This window comes from Phyllopteryx taeniolatus, chromosome 7 (genome assembly GCF_024500385.1).
Source record: "Phyllopteryx taeniolatus isolate TA_2022b chromosome 7, UOR_Ptae_1.2, whole genome shotgun sequence".
In the NCBI taxonomy this organism is placed as follows: Eukaryota; Metazoa; Chordata; class Actinopteri; order Syngnathiformes; family Syngnathidae; genus Phyllopteryx; species Phyllopteryx taeniolatus.
The window spans coordinates 16,635,243-16,654,253 of record NC_084508.1 but is presented as its reverse complement, the minus strand read 5'-3'; the positions used below and the strand labels follow the sequence as shown (position 1 = coordinate 16,654,253).

Sequence of the window (19,011 nt, the reverse complement as noted above, 5' to 3'; positions counted from 1 at the left end):
AGCTGTCAATTCGTACGGGTACAGTTTTGGCTAATCACAAGAAAGCTGTTGACAATGGATATTCGTTCATGGAAGCAATAGAGGCCACTGCCAACCCAAACGCATTATTAAAAACAACAATAACAAAAAAGCAGTTCTGTTTAACTCTGTGCAGCGAGTGTTGCAAGGGCCAAGTTGTTGTCAAGAAAAAAAGCCTTTCCTGCAGTTTGATGATTATTTAACGTAACGCTGAGCGCACATCTCAGTTTTCTGTTCAAATCTTTGTTTCAGGATTTACAACCGTAGATTTTGTAAATTTTGTCTGCCCAATAAAACAAATAGTAGTGAGGGGTACTGTATTTCTTAAGTATCTTAACAGTGTGGCGGACCTTTTTTCCTCAGATAAAAGCAGAATTGGCTTCAAAAACCTTGGTGACCACTTGTTGTCATTCTTCAAGAGTGACGGACATTAGGGTAAAAAGGAAGGCTGGTAAAGACAAGACAAATCATGTCTAGGGCCTACCATACAAGCTTGGCGGGGCACGGTTATGGTCTGGGGTTGCTTCAGTTGCTTGCGTTCAACAATATTAAGTATGCCTAAAATTATGTCAGCTAAACACCCAAGTATACTGAATATATTATTTTCCTATCAATGGACTCTAATTTCTGATGAAAAAAGGACATTCCAAGATGATAATGTCAGGATTCAAGGGTGGTTCAACATGAAACATTTTCCGAGAGGCCTCCACAGTCCAGACATTAAAGGCCACTGAGAATATCTGGGATGTGTTGGAGAAGAATGTAGAAAGTGATCTCTTTCAGATTTGGCAAAATAGTACACTATGTTCCTTCAATGTTCAAGCAGTGTATATTAAGGATGAAATGATTTACCAATAAACCGTGATCAAATTTCAGACGGTTCGCGGTAATTCAAATTTCAATCATCTTTACTCCTGTACTTAACATCTCTGTAGAAGAAGATGATGATGATGATGAATAGCAGCTGGGTCAGACTTCAACAGCAAAGGAGAACAAGATGAAGCCAGATGTGGACCTAATGTATGGTTCTCCCCCCACTCCCCCCCCCAAAAAGAAAGAAAATGCTTGGTGGTACGCAAATGAGCACAGGTGCGCTTTTAACACTCTCATGAACACCTGCACACCCCCGTTTATATGACAGCAAGCATCACAGTTTTGTAAAACACAGCCAGTTGTGGTCTCGTACTTGGTTTCATCAGCCACTTCAACCTCGGTGGGAGCAGTGATGGGAGCATTGGAGTGTCCAGCTGTGGGGTCATCAGTGTTCAGCTCACCATTTGTTGAGCTCATCACCTGTAAGAGGAAACAAAGAGAACAGAGAGCTCAACACACACACACACACAGAGACACACACAGACACACACACACACACAGACACACAAAGAGCCCACTAGTTGTAGGGTGACAATGGAAAGTCCCATACTCATTATAATATCAGTTTGCCAGCCATCTTTGAGCGGATCGACTTGTGCAGTAACTTGAGTGCTCCAACCAAAGCAACTTCATAGAAGCTTAAAAGCTGCAGTACTATTGGCCGAACACTTGGTGGCATAATTGAGTTGCAGCATTAACAATGGAGGCCTCTGATTTCAGGAGCTCTACAAATAGCCTATTCCAAGCAAATATGGGAAATGGCAATGGAATATTAAATTGTGGTGGGGGGGGGGGGGATACTGATTTATTGTGCATATAGATTATAAATCTTTTGCATTTAGCTAACCTTAAAAAAATCATCATGTCATGATACTTGCTGCTAGTGTCATTTCTGCATTGCCCTTCATGTATCAAGCAATTAGCAGATGAAGCAATTGCTGCTGTGAGAGCAAACAGTACGGACGGAAAGGGATTCAGACAGTTGAATATACGCAAACAGCAGAGGGTTGGACAGAGCGCAGCCAGCATGAAGTGAGTGTGAGGGATGACAGCACACGCATAATCATACAGCTTCATGCACTAGCCATCCAAGCAGCAGCAGTAGCAGCAGTACCTGGACAGAGCCCCCCAGCCGCTCAGCTGTGAGGTGCGACCCCAAAGTCTCCTTATTGGTCACGGGGGTGGGCTGAGACTCACTTCCTTTTGGCTCAGGTGACTTGATGCAATAGCAAAAAAGGTTGAAGACGCAGGTGGTGGCGGTGAAGAGGCAAGGAGGTGAGGGTATTGATGTGGTGGGAGTTGGGGTGAGGGTAGAGTTGTGAGGGAGAGAGGGGATAAGGAAGAGGTGGGGTAGGTGAGTAAAAACAAAAAAGAAAAACAAAAAGAAACAAAACAATTACAGAAGACATCTCCCAAGCAGAAGCAGGCTTGTTAAGACATACTATGTTAATAAAGGAGAAGAGGGAAGCAAAATTTATATGAAGCACAGATCAACACACTTAAAGTCATGCAGGAGTAAAAGAAAAAACAGCCTTAATCAAACTTACTAGCACTGAATATTCAACAGACACACCTAAGTACTGTATTTTTACAACCATAAGGCGCGCTTAAAGGTCTTAAATTTTCCCCAAAATGGACGGTGTGCCTTATAATGCGGCAGGCCTTATGTGTGCACAGAGTTCCAAAATCTATAAATGTTGTTGCGTGATGAGCGCTCCGCTTGACTGACTGGGAGCATTTCCTGCCGACACGCTGCTTATACAGAGGAAAAGCGGACGTGGCTGAGGACAGCATGCAGACGTAAAGGGTGCGCATGACAGAGAACGCTAAAGGCAAGCCCCCAGTAGGTATACAGCGGCGGTATGTGCAAAACAACATCGGTTTGGCTAAGGACCCCCGAAAATGGCACCTACGAAGAGACACGCTTACGAAGCACAGTTTGAACTGCAAGCTGTGAGTTACGCGGAGGAACATGGGAATCGAGCAGCCGCGAAATAATTCAAGATCAACGAATCCATGGTTCGCAAGTGGAGGAAGCAGGAAAACGAGCTTCGCCAAGTCAAGAAGACGAAGCTGAGTTTCTGCGGAAACAAGTCGAGGTGGCCCGAGAACAGCTGGGAGAAGCGTCTCTACAGTCACCATTCAACTGAGCCCAATAACGCTTGCAGAAGAAATGAAAATCGAACATTTTCAAGGAAGTCCGTCTTGGTGCTTTCGTTTTATAAAACGGCGGCATCTATCCATCCGGGCAAGGACTAGGAAAAGCTGGCCATCTTCCACTTCTGCTGCAGTAAAAAGATTGCTGATAAATACATCCAGCCCAACCACATCACCAACATGGACGACGTGCCGCTCACTTTCGACATACCGGTGAACCACACTGTAGAGAAGAAGGGGACCACCACGGTAGCAATACGCACAACGGGGCACGAGAAGTCGGCTTTTACTGTTGTGCTTGGTTGCCATGGCAATGGACAGACTGCCACCTATGATGATTTTTAAGAGGAAGACGCTGCCTAAAGAAATGTTTCCAGCCGAAGTCATCGTTAAGGCCAATCAAAAGGGCTGGATGGACGAGGAGAAAATGAGAGAGTGGCTGAGTGAGGTGTACGTAAAGAGACCGGATGTTTTTTTTTCCACGCGTCACCGTCCCTGTTGATCTGTGAGTCCATGTGCGCCCATCTCACAGCCGCTGTGATAAACCAAGTGCAGCAAATGAACTCGAGCTTGCCATCATTCTGGGATCCTTGACAAAGGAACTCCAACCGCTGAACAACGGTGTAAACAGGGCGTTCAAAGTGAAGTTGCGAGTGGCGTGGGAGCGATGGATGACAGATGGCGAACACAGCTTTACTAAGACTGGGAGGCAACGCCGGGCGAGTTACGCCACCATATGTCAATGCATTGTGGATGCTTGGGCTAAGGTATCTGCTTTGACTGTTGTCTGAGCTTTCGCGAAAGCCGGCATCATTGCTGAACAGCCCCCCGGCAACGAGACTGACTCTGACAATGACGAGAGGGAACCACCCCGTGTTTGTTGGAGAACATGCCCAGCTGTTCATTTCGGATACAGAACATAAGGACTTTGATGGATTTGTGGTTGAGGATTGTTCAAACAATAACGTGAGTACATTGTTAAATACTTCAATAAAGTACAACCAAACTTAGTTTTGCTCCCGCTGCCTTTTTAAAAACATTGTTTTAGCGTGCATGCATGCTACTGTATGTTTTAAGCTAGCGTATGTTTTATCATGCCTGCGCCCAATAATACGGTGAGCCTTATGTATGTGTTAAATACAGAAATAGACCCCGTAACTGAGACTGCACCTTTTAATACGGTGTGCCTTATGGTCGTGAAAATACGGTACTATGAGGGTGCTCTGTCAATTGGCTGAGTATCATTTGAAAATGTACAGTACTTCCCCTTTATGGGGAGACATTTCTAAAAAATATTTATACAAATATATCCGTGATTTACACGTGTTTTTCAGATCCTTAAGTATATCCGCGATTTACACACGTGTTTTTCAAATCCACAAATATATCCGCGATTTACATTTTTTATTTATTTTTTTTTTAATGGTGTGTGCGCATTTATCATGACTTAACATCTGTAAATATTCAATTCGCTTAGGAATCGTTGAAGGTGCGTTTGTGGATTAGCGGACACGCGCATTTATTTTTGAGACAAACAATGCAGTTTTCAAGATATTCACACACACAAGTTGAGTATATTCACAGGTGTGGGAAGGCCCGTCCCTTCATCTACTAGGCGGTAGTATTGCTGTCTCCGTTGATGACTTGACTGCAAGTCATTTTTATGGGAATCCAACAGTCTATGATACGACCCTACTGAAATCCCCGTTAACCTGACCATGGCTGAACAAGGTGGACAACCGGCAGCCCTGCCATTAGTAAGTAACATTAAATTTAAAAAAAAAATAAAACATCGCTTTCCTCATCTGAGAGCATGATACAGATACATGATACAAGCTTATTATTACAGTCTTTAAATAATAGTGGCTAGCTCTCAATCATCTATTTTATAGTCTATGCTCTCAATGGGGATAGCAACCCTGCCGCCTCGCAGATGGAGGGACGGGCCTTCCCACACGTGAATATTCTCAATTCGTGTGTGTGAATACCTTGAAAACTACATTACGTTTGTCTAAAAAATAAATGTGCATGCCTGCTGATCCACAAACGCACCTTCAACAATTCACAAGCAGAATTGAGTATTTACAAATGATAAGTAATGATAAAGGCACACACAACATTAAAAAAAAAGTGTAAATTGCACATATATTTGTGGATTTGAAAAACGTGTTTAAATTGTGGATATATTTGTGGATCTGAAAAACACGTGTAAATCACTGAAATAATTTAATAAAATAAAATAAATAATTTTGAGACAAATCTCTCCCCATACTTCTTAGCCTAGTTTGATACTGTCTGGATTGTATCTGGATGCTACAGTTTACAGCCATGGGCAATGTGCATGTTAGTGGAGGTAGTGCGTGAAAGGTCACTGTTTCATAGACAGCAATAAAAGATGTAATCGACAGTAAGAAGCCAATCATAAAATCTTAAATCAAACACCCTGTGCGTCCTTATCGGAAACAATGGGTTGGGCTCATTACGTATAATTGCACATCTGTGTCTACCAGAAATATGTTTTTGTATAACAATTATTGTAAATCACTAACAAGGCTAACAAGACAATAATTGGATATGGTTGGTAAAATGGAGGAAAACAGTCCAAGCTTTGTCACACACTAAGCAATTATTGTCATTTCTGGTATGAACAATGCAGTCTGCATTTTCAACTCAGGCATGCAATGACCAGAGCTTAGAGTAGCATGGTATAAGAAATAAAGTCAACACCTAAACAGTGATTTGGTTGACAGCTAGTGCAGCAAAATCAAACTCATGACTGCGCAGTAAATGTATACTGCTGTCTGACGAAGACTTGGAACAATGACTCACTTTTGTACATCACTGCTAAGATTTTCACCACATTATTGCAAGTGGCGGACAAGTGGAAATGAGTGGGAGCCATTTTCTCAAGGAAGTTGCTTAGAGTTGGATACAGCAAGAACAAACAGGCAGAGGAACTCGAATGACTGGGTTGGTCAGTCAGTCGGCTGGCAGAGTGGCAATTGGCTGTGTTGATTATGCAACATTGCTAATGAGCTCACCTGGTTTTTGGTCTGCTGTTGTGCTTTGTCCCTGCTGCTGGGCTGCAGGGGAGCATCACTAGGGATAGGGCCTATTGGTGTGGGCTGGAATAAACACACAAAGAGTCAAATAGAAAACACCTGAACCAGATGGAAACAACACAGAATAACAATGGAAAATATACAGGTATATATATAAGACAGTCTAAAGCGCCAATCATTTCTACATAAAGGGCACTCACCAGGGATTTGCCAACCCAGTCATATTCATAGTCAAAGACGTAGCCGTTTCTGTCAAACAGATCAGTGAAGAGCTTCCGCAAGTAGTCGTAGTCAGGCTTCTCAAAGAAGTCCAGCCTCCTCACATATCGGAGGTAGGTGGCCATCTCTTCTGTATCGAAAGGGAAGTTAGCAACAGAAGAGATGGTTCATCATAGAATGACATTACAATACTTCAACCGGTTGATTAGGCTGACCAGGGAAGCTTTCACAAAGCACTTCGATCGGGGTCGCTCGTTTGGTATCCCCAATTTTTTGATACCTCTCCTTTAAAGTTTCCGCCTAGAAAGGAAAGAGAAAAGAACCAGAATTATCATGCTGAAAGCTGGTCTTGTACATAACTGAAGACTGTAAACTTTAAATGTCAACAAACGTTCTTAGGCATCATTTCTTTGTAATGATGGCTGAAAAAGTACATGCAGGAAAGATGGAATCCACACGCAAACAGCATAAAACTGACTAATTGACAACCCCCCAAAAATTATTTTTAAATGCCTACATTAATAATTTAAACCGTAAATATTCCACAAACAATGATCCTAAAATTAAGAAAATGGAAAAAATGGAAACCTAAGTACTCTGCCCACAAAAATGGCAGGAATAAGCTCTTAAGGAGAAATCAAAATTAAGATATCAGGTTTCCTTTTTAGGAATTATTTTTGTTTGTGTATATCAGCTGTCGACTGTAACCAAGGCAACTTGAGTGTGTAGCCACTGTGAATTTCAGTTCTGGTCACTGTACCCTGTCACTGTATTTTATGCTTGCTGCCATGTTACATATTGATGAAAACTTGGCTTGCCCCAAGCCATGCAACATCCCCCACAGTCATCCATCCCTCACATTCATCAACAACAAGCTTCCTCCCACATAACAAATGTTCAGATGTCTCACTCTACACTTATTATTTCCAAGAGAGACAGTCTGGATTGTACCTTGAAAGAAATCCATCATTAGACAACAATTTCTGAGTAGATTCTTATCATCTGCTCTAACAGGAAACCACTCTACGACAGGCATAATTTTCCTTCAGTATAATCTCAAATTTCCATATTTCAAGGCATACACATTTATACAGGTGAGACTTGAGGCTGAGACCAAAAATCTTTTGGCCTCTCTTAGGTTTCAGGCTCCAAAAAAAAAAAAAAAAAGAAGGGAAGAGCTTAAAATGTCTCCTGTGTGAACCAATGGTGTTGTTTTCCCAAGGTCATCTAGATCAAAGATGCGAGACTGCATTGAGGAATGCAAATAAGCTAAAAATCAAAACGATAGACAATGCAGTAATATACCTTTAAGCCCTGCCACGGGAGGCTACCTCGAAGGAAGTACATGAACATGTGACCCAAGGCTTCCAAATCATCCCGCCGACTTTGCTCTGAAATGGACAAAAGAAAAAAATTATGTACCATCAAGCAATATATTTTCATTCAACCATGACAGTGGTGCTTGGGCAGTGACAAAGCAATCATAGGAGAATTACTAATCAGTGGAACCTACGCATGAAGTGAGGACAATAAGGGAAAACAGAATAGTCATTCCAAACAACACCAACACATCACAATAAAAACTAAGCTTTACAACGAAAACAAAAAGGATTTCATCACTTAATTAAAAAAGGTAAAGACGTGGTCCAAAACTAATTATGAATAGTTCAATTAACAAATATATGTATAAAAGAGAACCAAGATGATATTCTCACTCACCTTTTCCCAGGTGTGTGTTGATGCTCATGTAGCGTGCCGTTCCAGTCAGACTCTTGTGCTCCCGGTATGGGATGTGTTTTTTGGTCTCGGGGTCTATGTACTCTTTGGCCAGACCAAAATCGATGATGTGAATTGTGTGCTGTCTTTTGCTTCCTGGTCGCCCAACTAAGAAGTTTTCCGGCTTCACATCTCTGTATATCAGACTCTTTGTGTGGACATACTCCATCCGCGTTATCTAGATGAGATGCCAATAGATGAAACGTCCGTCAGTTTTCAATGTTGATACAATGGACGGAGTAATTTCACAAGAAGTATTTTGTTTCTTTCAGCCTCTGTATTAAAATGTTTACTTACTGTTTTCAGAAAAAAACAAAGATTGCCTTTGTATTAAAATCTAAAAGAAACAATCTCTCGTCACTTCAATTGTTGTACATCACAAATTCAAATCAATTTACCTTTTTTTTTTTTTTTTTAAATAAAAATTTGGGACATGTTCCCAGAGTAGAATCACTTTAAATTCGACACGGGTCATCCCACATAAATAATATTTAAAGGTGGCATATCACCAACAAAATATTTTTACTATTATAGTGCCCAGAATGATATACCAAAAAGCGTATTTATACATAGGTAAAGGGAAAATGGAAAGATTTTTTCACATTGTATAACATATACCAGTACCTAGGGGCTGTGAAAAAGGTGTACTTTCATTCCAAAATGATATGCAATGTCTAATGTTATAAATAAATAACATAACGTTTGGAACGTCAATCTAATGCCCTAACGCTACTCTGAGCGTGTACGTGTTCTGCATATTCCAACAATGTTTTGCATTTCTGAACGGTCCGGAGTGTAGCACAACGCGCCGTAGTACATTTTCAAAAGTCCCCAGAGACTCATGAGAGCCTCACAGGTGATATTGATTGGATTAAGCATTTCCTGCAGATTTATTTCTTGTAACTCAGGGGTGTCAAACTCATTTTTGTCACGGGCCACATGGAAGTTATGACTTCCCTCGGAGGGCCGCTACAACTGTGAACCCATATAAATGAAAGAGTACAGCCTATACTGTAATTACATACAGTATACACAACACATTGATGAATAGCCAGTTTTGAAATCAGAAGCCTATAAAAACATTGTTTTCAACTATTACATTTCTTTTCAAAGGGGGATTGGTAACAAAAAAAAGCTTGCAAATATCTCAATGGTATTACACCAGAACACAATGAGCAATTTTGATTTGCTTTCGCGGGCCACATAAAATGACGTGGCGGGGCGGATCTGGCCCCCGGGCCACTAGTTTGACACCTGTGCTGTAACCCCACTTGACGGAGCACATCTCCCAAATGAAAAAAAATGTTGAATAAAAGGAGGGCATGTTACTCTGCTACTTAAAATAATATCACCGTTGCAGTGTCGGCAGATAACCTCGAAACAGCTCAACAGTTCAACATAAACCAAATTTATGGAGTAAATCGAAGGAGAAGCTCCTACCCAGTAAAAGACTGTGCTATTTTCAACATTACTGTAACGAACTGGTTATGTGTGTTGATTGGTGTGTGTTGTTTAGGGGTTGTTGAAGCATGTTCTGTTCTGTGGCTTAGCATTGTTATTTCCGAGTGGTTTAGAACACATCGCACTGCTCAATATGTCAAAGGAAGGGAGGAATAGAGAGATACGGACGTCGTACACAGAGCAGAATATTTCTTTGAAAAACCTAATAAAATATAGATAATACTTCATGTTTTGAGCATGGATACCAGCAAATCGATAGTGCGTATTACACGTGGGTAGAAGGGAATTCATGATTTTGGGGGACAAGTTTGGGAGTGCGTATTTCTCGAGAGCATAATATACACAAGAAATTACAGTATATTAGCAAAGTACAGTAAAATTATTTTTAGTGACAGAAACATGCATACTCTCCTGGGATAAAACTGAAAATTTGTTTTTTTTCCCTGTGCTTTAGACCATATATTTTATGACCAGTTTATGCAGAAATTTAAGACTTAAGGTTTCACATACTCTTTCCTCCATCCATTTTCTGTACTGCTTATCCTCACTGCTGCAAATACAGTTAAATATTTAATGCTCAAATTTGTTCACGTGCCACATAACTTTCAGCCTTACCAGCTGTATGGCTATCATCAGGACGGTCTTGAGGGAGAAGGTCCGGTCGCAAAGATCAAACAGGTCTTCTAGACTGGGCCCAAGCAGCTCCAACACCATAGCATTGTATTTACCGCAAGGACCAAAGTAGTACACCTGTGGAATTCCCTCTGTGGGAAGAAACATAAATAGTGCATTTCACATTAATAAAGCTTTGATAAAATCATTGGTCATCATTAACATGACAATTGGTAGAAATTAGGCTCCGTTCACACTGCAGGACACAATACCCAATTCGGATTATTTGTTAAATCTGATCTATTTAAGTAGTCTTTCACATTACAATAACAAATGCACCTTCTCAAGTGACACGCATGCGCACAAAACACAAGGCGAAGTGTGTTTACAGTAGCAAATATGGCTGGCCCCTTGTCCTGAAACATTTGTGGCAATTTCAAGGACTTTGAGGTTGAACACATATCTGTATATTTATCAGTTCTAAAGCATCTTCTTTTGACCACTGATTGATTTCAATTGATTTTTGCGGCTGTCTGTTTTGTTGAACTATTTTGACAGTTTTTGCCTTTTGATGACGAAAAGGTCAAATAAGCACAACCTGAGTGTCCAGACTGTAGTCGCATCAGATATATACCCAGTTTATATCCATAGATGAAAACGGCCTGGGTCGGATTTTAAAAAATGATAAAATAAATCAATCGGAATTGTACTGTTGACATTGACATGAAAGAAATCAGATACAAGTTACATATTGGCAAAATATAAATAAATAAATCAGAACTGACCTGCAGCGTGAACATAGCCTCAGATGTCTTTAGTTTGGACTACGATCACATTCACACAATGTATCAATCAGTGATGTTTTAAAACTCTGTGTCATTGAAAAATGACAAAAATGTCCCACATCACACCATCAATTTGATGAAGATGCAGAGCAAACAAGTACCGTAATTTCTCGTGTATAATGTGCATTTTTCCCCCCAAAAAAATTGTCAAAAGTCAATACTGCGGATTATACATAGGTATAGGGGCAAATGGAAAAAAAACTCACATTTTATAAATGTATGCCGGCATCTAGTGGTTATGAAAAAGCTGTACACTTTCATTCTAATATGCCACCGCCACCTAGTGGTTATAAAAAAGCTGTGCCTCATCTGTGGGTAGGGAAAGGAATCAGCGTTTTATAGCATTTGGTTCCATCCATTTAAAAAATTAAAATAAAATAAAAAAAAATTTTTAAATCACCGCTGCCATGTGGTTACTTTTCATGCCAAAATGCTGAGTTCCAGTGCGTACCCTTCAAAATAAAAGGCTACAAGCTTAAAACAGGAAGTCAAGTTAAAACTTGCACATGTAAACCATTTGACGTGATGAAACAGTCCCAAATAACTACTTTAACAATACTATATTTAACTTTTATCTGAAACATTAATTAATGAATATTATGTCAATTGGGTTAGGATCAACACACATTGCCTTTTACTTCCTTTATTTAAACCATGCAAACTTTTTTGACCCAGCCTCCTAAAAGAATCTGAATCGAGAATCATTTGGAACCCGAATCGAAATAAGGAACCGGAATCGGAACCTCTCAAATTCAAACTATGCCCAACCTTAATGATAATATAATTGCAATACACTTAGGAGCCTACTTTTCACTTCTGAAAATCAGTCAAAACAAATCATGCCACCTTTCAGCATTGTCAAGGTCTGCAGTAATATGGACCACCGTAGCATCGATATAACAGCCACCCAAAAAACCCAAAAACCATGAGATATTGCATAAATTATTAAGCAGCACTGATGTGTTATGAGTTAAGATTACTTCCAACAAATTCTGTGGTTCAGTACCATTATGTTCAATATAGTACCCAAAGTTTAGAGCAATTATAGTCAAAAATTGTGAAGGGTAACAAAATAACTGCTTTGTCTTTTTTGGGCCCCCTTCTGTGGGGGTACCAACTTCAGTGGTAATACTTAAAAAGCACCAATCTCGACAACCTGTCTCCTGTTGATCGGTCAACAGAGATTCTTGACTTAGTGCAACAACTTGAAGGACATTTTTGTTAGTAGACTTCTTTCTTCACCTTGAATTTATTGGCGGGTTACACTGTGCTGGGCTGGTAAGAGGTCATTGTATTTACATTCTTGAAGTGGTTTTTGCAAACTAGCGAGACACCCCAGGGCAGAAACAAGACAGTTTTCCAGTTTTGACCCGCTTTGTGGAAATCTATCTCAATAGAGTATGTGAAAGATATAAGATGAATCTAAAGACAGCGGATGTCAATCGAGTAAAACCATCACTATCACTGATGACAGTGTGTAGTTCCCACATTGCTGATTTCCAGTAGAGAGAAAAAACAACAGCCCTGTTGACTCAAAATAACTAATCCTTGGCATTGCAGTAAATATAAACTATTCTGGAGAAGCAATACTAAACTCAATATCTTGAGCAGCACTTGAGCATTAACACAGAAATTGTCTTATCAAAAACTTGCACAATTTCTATTTGAAGAATTAAATTTTTGTTTTACGTCAGTCCCATAAAATACAATGCATGACAATACGGAAGAAAACCAATCGCCATTCATACTGTAATTTAGTCTGTAATATTTTTTTAGGTAATGAAGCCCATGACAAGAGGTCAGTGGGAGGCTGACTCATGAAAGCTTGGCCAAATCAAGTGGGCATTCAAAGCATAGTCATCACAAAAGGAAAGCAGGGAATGAACACTGAGCTGGTGAATGTGAGCAGCGAGATGGTTGTGTCCTACATTCTACAGTAACATTAAATTGCCTGGAGCAATGTCTTTTTAAAATATATAGCGCCATAAAAATAATACGGAAAAAGTCTCTCTGCCTCATCAAGATTTTATGAAGAGTAAAATAAACTGCAGTACGATGTGATACATTTTAACAGTAAAAACTGTATTTTAAAAGCAACACAAGTGGCAAAGAAACAACTAATTCTTGTGTTATAATACAATTTTTAGTCATGAAGAACAGACTGGGTTTTCGTGCCAAACCAGTCGTCAGTGGTGCTCTGCCCCTGTTGCCATAATTAGAGACAATTCAACCTATTGTATCCACTGCTGGCCTTATCAGGCTGCATCATGGCAGCTGAAGACAATGTTGCCGTACAGTGAAATGTCAGAGTTGAGGGTCAGAGACGAGAGAGATTGGGAAAAGAGGAGATGGCCAGAGAGGAGTTGAAGGGAGTGAATTCATATTAAACATTCAGACTACGGAGAGAGGGAGAGGAAGAGGATGAAGATAAGTGACTTCCATTAGGCCAAATGCTCAGGAGATGTCCTCCTAAGATTAAAATAAGATCAATGGCCTGGTTAGTTCAGGCTGAGGCTAGACCAACAAAATGAAAGATACACAAGAATGCTAATTGCAGTTTTTAAACTGATGTTGCTAATTTTAGAGAAGCGTAAAGGCAGTATTTATGTTTTATCTGCTCTTAAACCACATTGTCTTTATCCATGCATGCTTGCCAGCAACACGAAAAGTGAATAAAGACAACAATCACTATAGAGACACTCATTGTGTGTGTCCTCTCAGTTAGTACAGAAGCTGAGATAAACGATTCAAAGACGACATAATTTTCCTTATAAAAATTCATGTTCATTTACAGTATATGGTGAGGAGCTCAGTCATCCGGGAAGGGCTTAGAGTTGAGCCGCTGCTCCTCCGCATCGAGAGGAGCCAGATGAGGTGGCTCGGGCATGTGGTTAGGACGACTCCTTGGTGAGGTGTTCTGGGGTCGCCCCAAGACACGCTGGAAGTCACCTGGCTGGCCCAGGAACGCCTCTGGATCCCCCCCCAGAGGAGCTGGATGAAGTGGCTGGGGAGAAGGAAGCCTTCCCCCGTGACCAGACCCCAGATAAAGTGGAAGAAAATGGATGGATGGATGGATGGATGCATGGGTGGGTGGGTGTATGGATGGATGGATGAAAATTCATGTAGCAGAAATGACCTATATGACTGGTCAAAGCAGGAGCAACTACTTGGCAAGTTACTCAATCAACAGAGCTGTATCTGTTCTTTAAATTACAGTAGAAAGCAGAATTTTCTGGTTGTGCAGGTTAACAGTGCGGCAGGTAGATTCCAGGGAACAAAAGTATGGCCAAAAGCCGATATGGGCCACAACTACAGGCACGTTTTGGATGTCGACAGGCAAGTGCTCGCAAACTTGTGAAAATGACGGCTACAAAAGAGAAATTGGAGAGCGCTTTGCGCTTGCAAAGAGAAATAAGTTGAAAAAGAAAAGTTGGAAAATCTGCAGAGCATTTTGTAAACATGTTGACTGATTGAACACCCCATATACACTGTCATGGTAATAAAATATTATTTACACTAAACAATTTTCTACAGGATTAATAAAGTACCCACATTCCTACACACCTTCCTACCTAGGCGTATCTTCACCAGCATAATAATATTGCAGCTATAGACTCAAATCCACAAATTGGGGTGCATTAACATAGTGTGCATGTACATGCCAAAGTAATTTGATGTTGAAAGTGTTTTGTTATAGACAACATAAAAATGTAATATCAAGTGATGCAACACAACCATACTAACCACTAAAACTGTGTTATTTCTCTAAATTGAAACTTATTTCAAGGAACGATTAATTTACATTAAGTTTAGTGTAGAGGTGCCACAATTACTGAAGCGGCACTGTGTCGCTTCTGTCACCCCCAAGGCTAGAATTCTGAATTAAAACAACAGAGCCGTTGCTTTGGTATGACATACAGTGGGGCAGTATTTAGTCACCCGCTGTGCAAGTTCTCCCACTGAAAAAGATGAGAGACGCCTATAATTTTGACAAAATGAGGAAAAAAATCCAGAAAAATCACAATTTTTTTAAGGATTTATTCGCAAATTATGGTGGAAAATAAGTATTTGCTCAATAACAAAAGTTCATCTCAATTCTTTATCTACCCATTGTTGGCAATGACAGAGATCAAATGTTTTCACGAGGTTTTCACACACTGTTGCTGGTATTTTGGGCCATTTTGGGCCATTCCTCCATGCAGATCTCCTCCAGAGCAGTGATGTTTTGGGGCCGTCGCTGGCCAACACAGACTTTCAACTCCCTCCAAAGATTTTCTATGTGGTTGAGATCTGGAGACTGGCTAGGCCACTCCAGGACCTTGAAATGCTTCTTCCGAAGCCACTCCTTCGTTGCCCGGGCGGTGTCTTTGGGATCATTGTCATGCTGAAAGACTCAGCCACGTTTAGTCTTCAATGCCCTGATGGAAGGTGGTTTTGACTCAATTCTCACAATACATGGCCCCATTCATTCTTTCCTCATGGATCAGTCGTCCTGGTCCCTTTGCAGAAAAACAGCCCCAAAGTATGATGTTTCCACCCCATGCTTCACAGTAGGTATGGTGTTCCTTGGATGTAACTCAGCATTCTTTCTCCTCCAAACACGTTAAGTTGAGTTTTTACCACAAAGTTCTATATTAGTTTCATCTGACTATATGACATTCTCCCAATCCTCTTCTGGATCATCCAAATGCTCTCTAGCAAACTTCAGACAGACATGTACTGGCTTAAGCAAGAGGACACGTTTGGCACTGCACGATTTGAGTCCCAGGCGGTGTTACTCATGGTAGCCTTTGTTACTTTAGTCCCAGCTCTCTGCAGGTCATTCACTAGGTCCCCCCGTGTGGTTCTGGGATTTTTGCTCACCGTTCTTGTCATCATTTTGACCCCACGGGATAAGATCTTGCATGGAGCCCCAGATCGAAGGAGATTATCATTGGTCTTGTATGTCTTCCATTTTCTAATAATGCTACCACAGTTGATTTCTTCACACTAGGCTGCTTACCTATTGCAGATTCAGTCTTCCCAGCCTGGTGCAGGTCTATATTTATTTTTCCTGGTGTCCTTTGACAGCTCTTTGGTCTTGGCCATAGTGGAGTTTGGAGTGTGACTGTTTGGGGTTGTGGACAGGTGTCTTTTATACCGATAACGAGTTCAAACAGGTGCCATTAATACAGGTAGGAAGTGGAGGACAGAGGAGCCTCTTAAAGAAGAAGTTACAGGCCTGTGAGAGCCAGTAATCTTGCTTGTTTGTAGGTGACCAAATACTTATTTTCCACCATAATTTGCTAATGATTTTTTTTTTTTTTTTTTTATAAATCAGAGAATGTGATTTTCTGGATTTGTTCCCCCCTCATTTTGTCTCTCATAGGTGAGGCATACCTATGATGACAATTACAGGCCTTTCTCATCTTTTTAAGTGGGAGAACCTGCAAAATTGGTGGTTGACTACTTTTCTGTCCCACCTCTCCACCATGTGATTCTAGAATGTTTTTTTTTTCTGTTTTGAAGGACAGACGGTGGGGAAAAGGCAATTAGTATGTGCGATTATTTTCTGTTACAGAAACACAAAATAATATGTTTACTGAGCTTTTTACAAACAGGAAACAAGGGCCGCGGTCTGCTCATTGCTAGGTAAGTGCAGAGCCCGGGAACTTAGCCGGTCAACAAAATATAAACGATAAAAGACTGAAAAATACAGCAAGACCTAAGAGGAGTTGATAGACTTCATCAACATTGTGTCCCGTCCTTGAGTCGTGGCTGGGCTGAAAAATTTATTAATGAACAACTAATCGATTATCAAATTAATCAACAACTATTTTGACAATCTATTAATCGTTTAGAGAGCTTGTTTAACTTTCTCCAAATTCCCGAAATAGCCTCTCCACTTTAAATATTCTCAGATTTCTGTAGTCCTCCATTAAAGCAAATTATTATCTTTGTGTTTAATCAAAATAAACATTTGCAAATACTGGCTATTACTTTGGAAAATAACGATCAACATTTTTGGCTATTTTCTGACATTTTCTGAACTAAACCAGAAACTGAATCATAATAAATTTTTGTTTGTGCATTTTCTGAACTGTCAATTTGGAATTTCCTGTTCTTGAGTAAAAGGATGGAGGAAAAAAATAATAATAATCATCTTACTGGATAGATTTTGATTAGTTGAAAAAAATTGACAGATTATTTGATTATTAAAATAATCCTTAGTTGAGTTATCCATGTTCTTAATTCACTGAAAAGTATAGCGTCCAATTTGCTCAATTCATCAAAATGGGCATAGCCTTTTTCTTCCATCTGAAGGCTACTAAAAAGATGTGGAAAATGTAGGTGTATGGAGATTAGGCGCAAAATCGGGGAGAGGCGATTGTCTATATGTATTCAGAAAAAACTGCAGCATCAAATCTGGCAGATCTTGAAACCTACTGTGGCATATTGTCTCTTTCTTCCACAAAATACCACAACTAACAATCTGTAAAATGTTTAAAAAAATTTTTTTTTAAAACAGAAAAAGCTATAACTGGCACTGTATGTGTGCACATTAATCATGTACGATTAATATAATCAGTGATGATATTAGTAAAAGAGTACACACAAGGAAAAGTGGGACATGCCTTATTAGCAATGCATAATTGAGAATTTTCCCCATAATCTATGCTGGTGGCACAATCAGGAAAACAAAGGATACCGACTGAGCAAGTTATCTGAGTAAACACACCATAATGGCTCACACAGCTTGCAGAGGGCCATCTATAAATAGTCAAGGACTTCCCTTGTGCCCCAACCCCTTTTAGGACTTTTGCTCCGGCACATGGACCAAGGAAGTTGGCACATGTCACTAAATAAGAACCAAAATGCACTTGTCATGCGAAACAAAACAAACAAATAAATGACATACAGTACATGACGGTACCTTGGAAACAGTGTTGTGAGGCGACATAACGTATACACATACATATCCCTTGTGTTAAAAGATCCGTTGTAGTAGTATTAACCAACAGCAATTCAAAACATCATATTTTTCTTACCTGAATTCCCCAACTGTTTGTAAAATCTATACTCCAAATGGAGCTGTGGTGCCCTCGATTTAATAGGCTCCTGGAAGAAAAAAGGACAATTTTGAATAAAACATCGCAGTACAAAAAGTTCACCTAGAATTAAAGAAATTCTGAAATAGAAATTGGCACCACCATACAAGTCATGTTGTGACTGGCCAGAATAACTTAACAAAATGTGTTTTACATGTTTTAATTGCTAAAAATAACTTTTGACTGTAAGTAAAGATGTCATTGTGAGAGGATAAAGAGCAGCTCCAGCTGGTGAACAGCAAGCTTTTGTGATGGCATTGCTAATAAACAACCTACCCGCACATATTGCTCATTGCCAGATTTACAACTTTAAAATGTAATCTGATTAACCCCACCAGGAAGGTGAGGACAAGGGCATTATAGAGAAACATGAGCAACATAAACACACACAAATGTACTCCTTTCTAAGACTTCACGAGCTGTGCCACAGTTGATCCAGTACTGCAGTACCAAACATATTCACATTACACAATATAAACTATTTTTGCCAAAAGTATTCGCTCACCTGCCTTGACTCAGATATGAATTTAAGTGACATCCCATTCTTAATCTATCGAGTTTAATATGACAGTGGTCCACCCTCTGCAATTATAACATCTTAAACTCTTCTGGAATGGCTTTTCACAAGGTTTATGAGTGTGTTTATGAGAATTTATGACCATTTTTTCAGAAGCGCATTTGTGAGGTTACACTCTGATTTTGGACGAGAAAGCCTGTCTCTGCTCTAATACACCCAAAAGTGGTCTATATGTGTTCTATGTTCTATTTGGGCGGCTGTGGCTCAGTAGGTAGAACAAGTGACCGAAGGGTAGCTGGTTCGAATCCCGGCTCCGACTGTCCGCATGTCAAAGTGTCCTTGGGCAAAAACACTGAACCCTAATTTGCTCCCAGTGGGCCTGG

The 19,011-nt window shown here is 40.2% G+C and overlaps 1 protein-coding gene across 5 annotated transcripts in view; it reads right to left on the bottom strand.

Annotated features, from left to right (window-relative positions):
• Positions 1-19,011, bottom strand: part of csnk1g2b (casein kinase 1, gamma 2b) — a 47,475-nt gene that overhangs the window by 1,603 nt on the left and 26,861 nt on the right. The window contains exons 3-11 of one of the 5 annotated variants that reach the window (XM_061778187.1): positions 18,052-18,121; positions 10,182-10,330; positions 8,049-8,283; positions 7,635-7,720; positions 6,545-6,629; positions 6,311-6,459; positions 6,090-6,173; positions 2,006-2,107; positions 1,205-1,311 (exon numbers count right to left, since the gene is read on the bottom strand). In XM_061778187.1, coding sequence (XP_061634171.1) covers positions 1,205-1,311; positions 2,006-2,107; positions 6,090-6,173; positions 6,311-6,459; positions 6,545-6,629; positions 7,635-7,720; positions 8,049-8,283; positions 10,182-10,330; positions 18,052-18,121 — 1,067 coding nt within the window. Of the gene's footprint in view, positions 1-1,204; positions 1,312-2,005; positions 2,108-6,089; positions 6,174-6,310; positions 6,460-6,544; positions 6,630-7,634; positions 7,721-8,048; positions 8,284-10,181; positions 10,331-13,815; positions 16,303-18,051; positions 18,122-19,011 lie in introns of those variants that run through there. The other 4 variants (XM_061778188.1, XM_061778191.1, XM_061778189.1 and 1 more) reach the window with 4 other exon arrangements.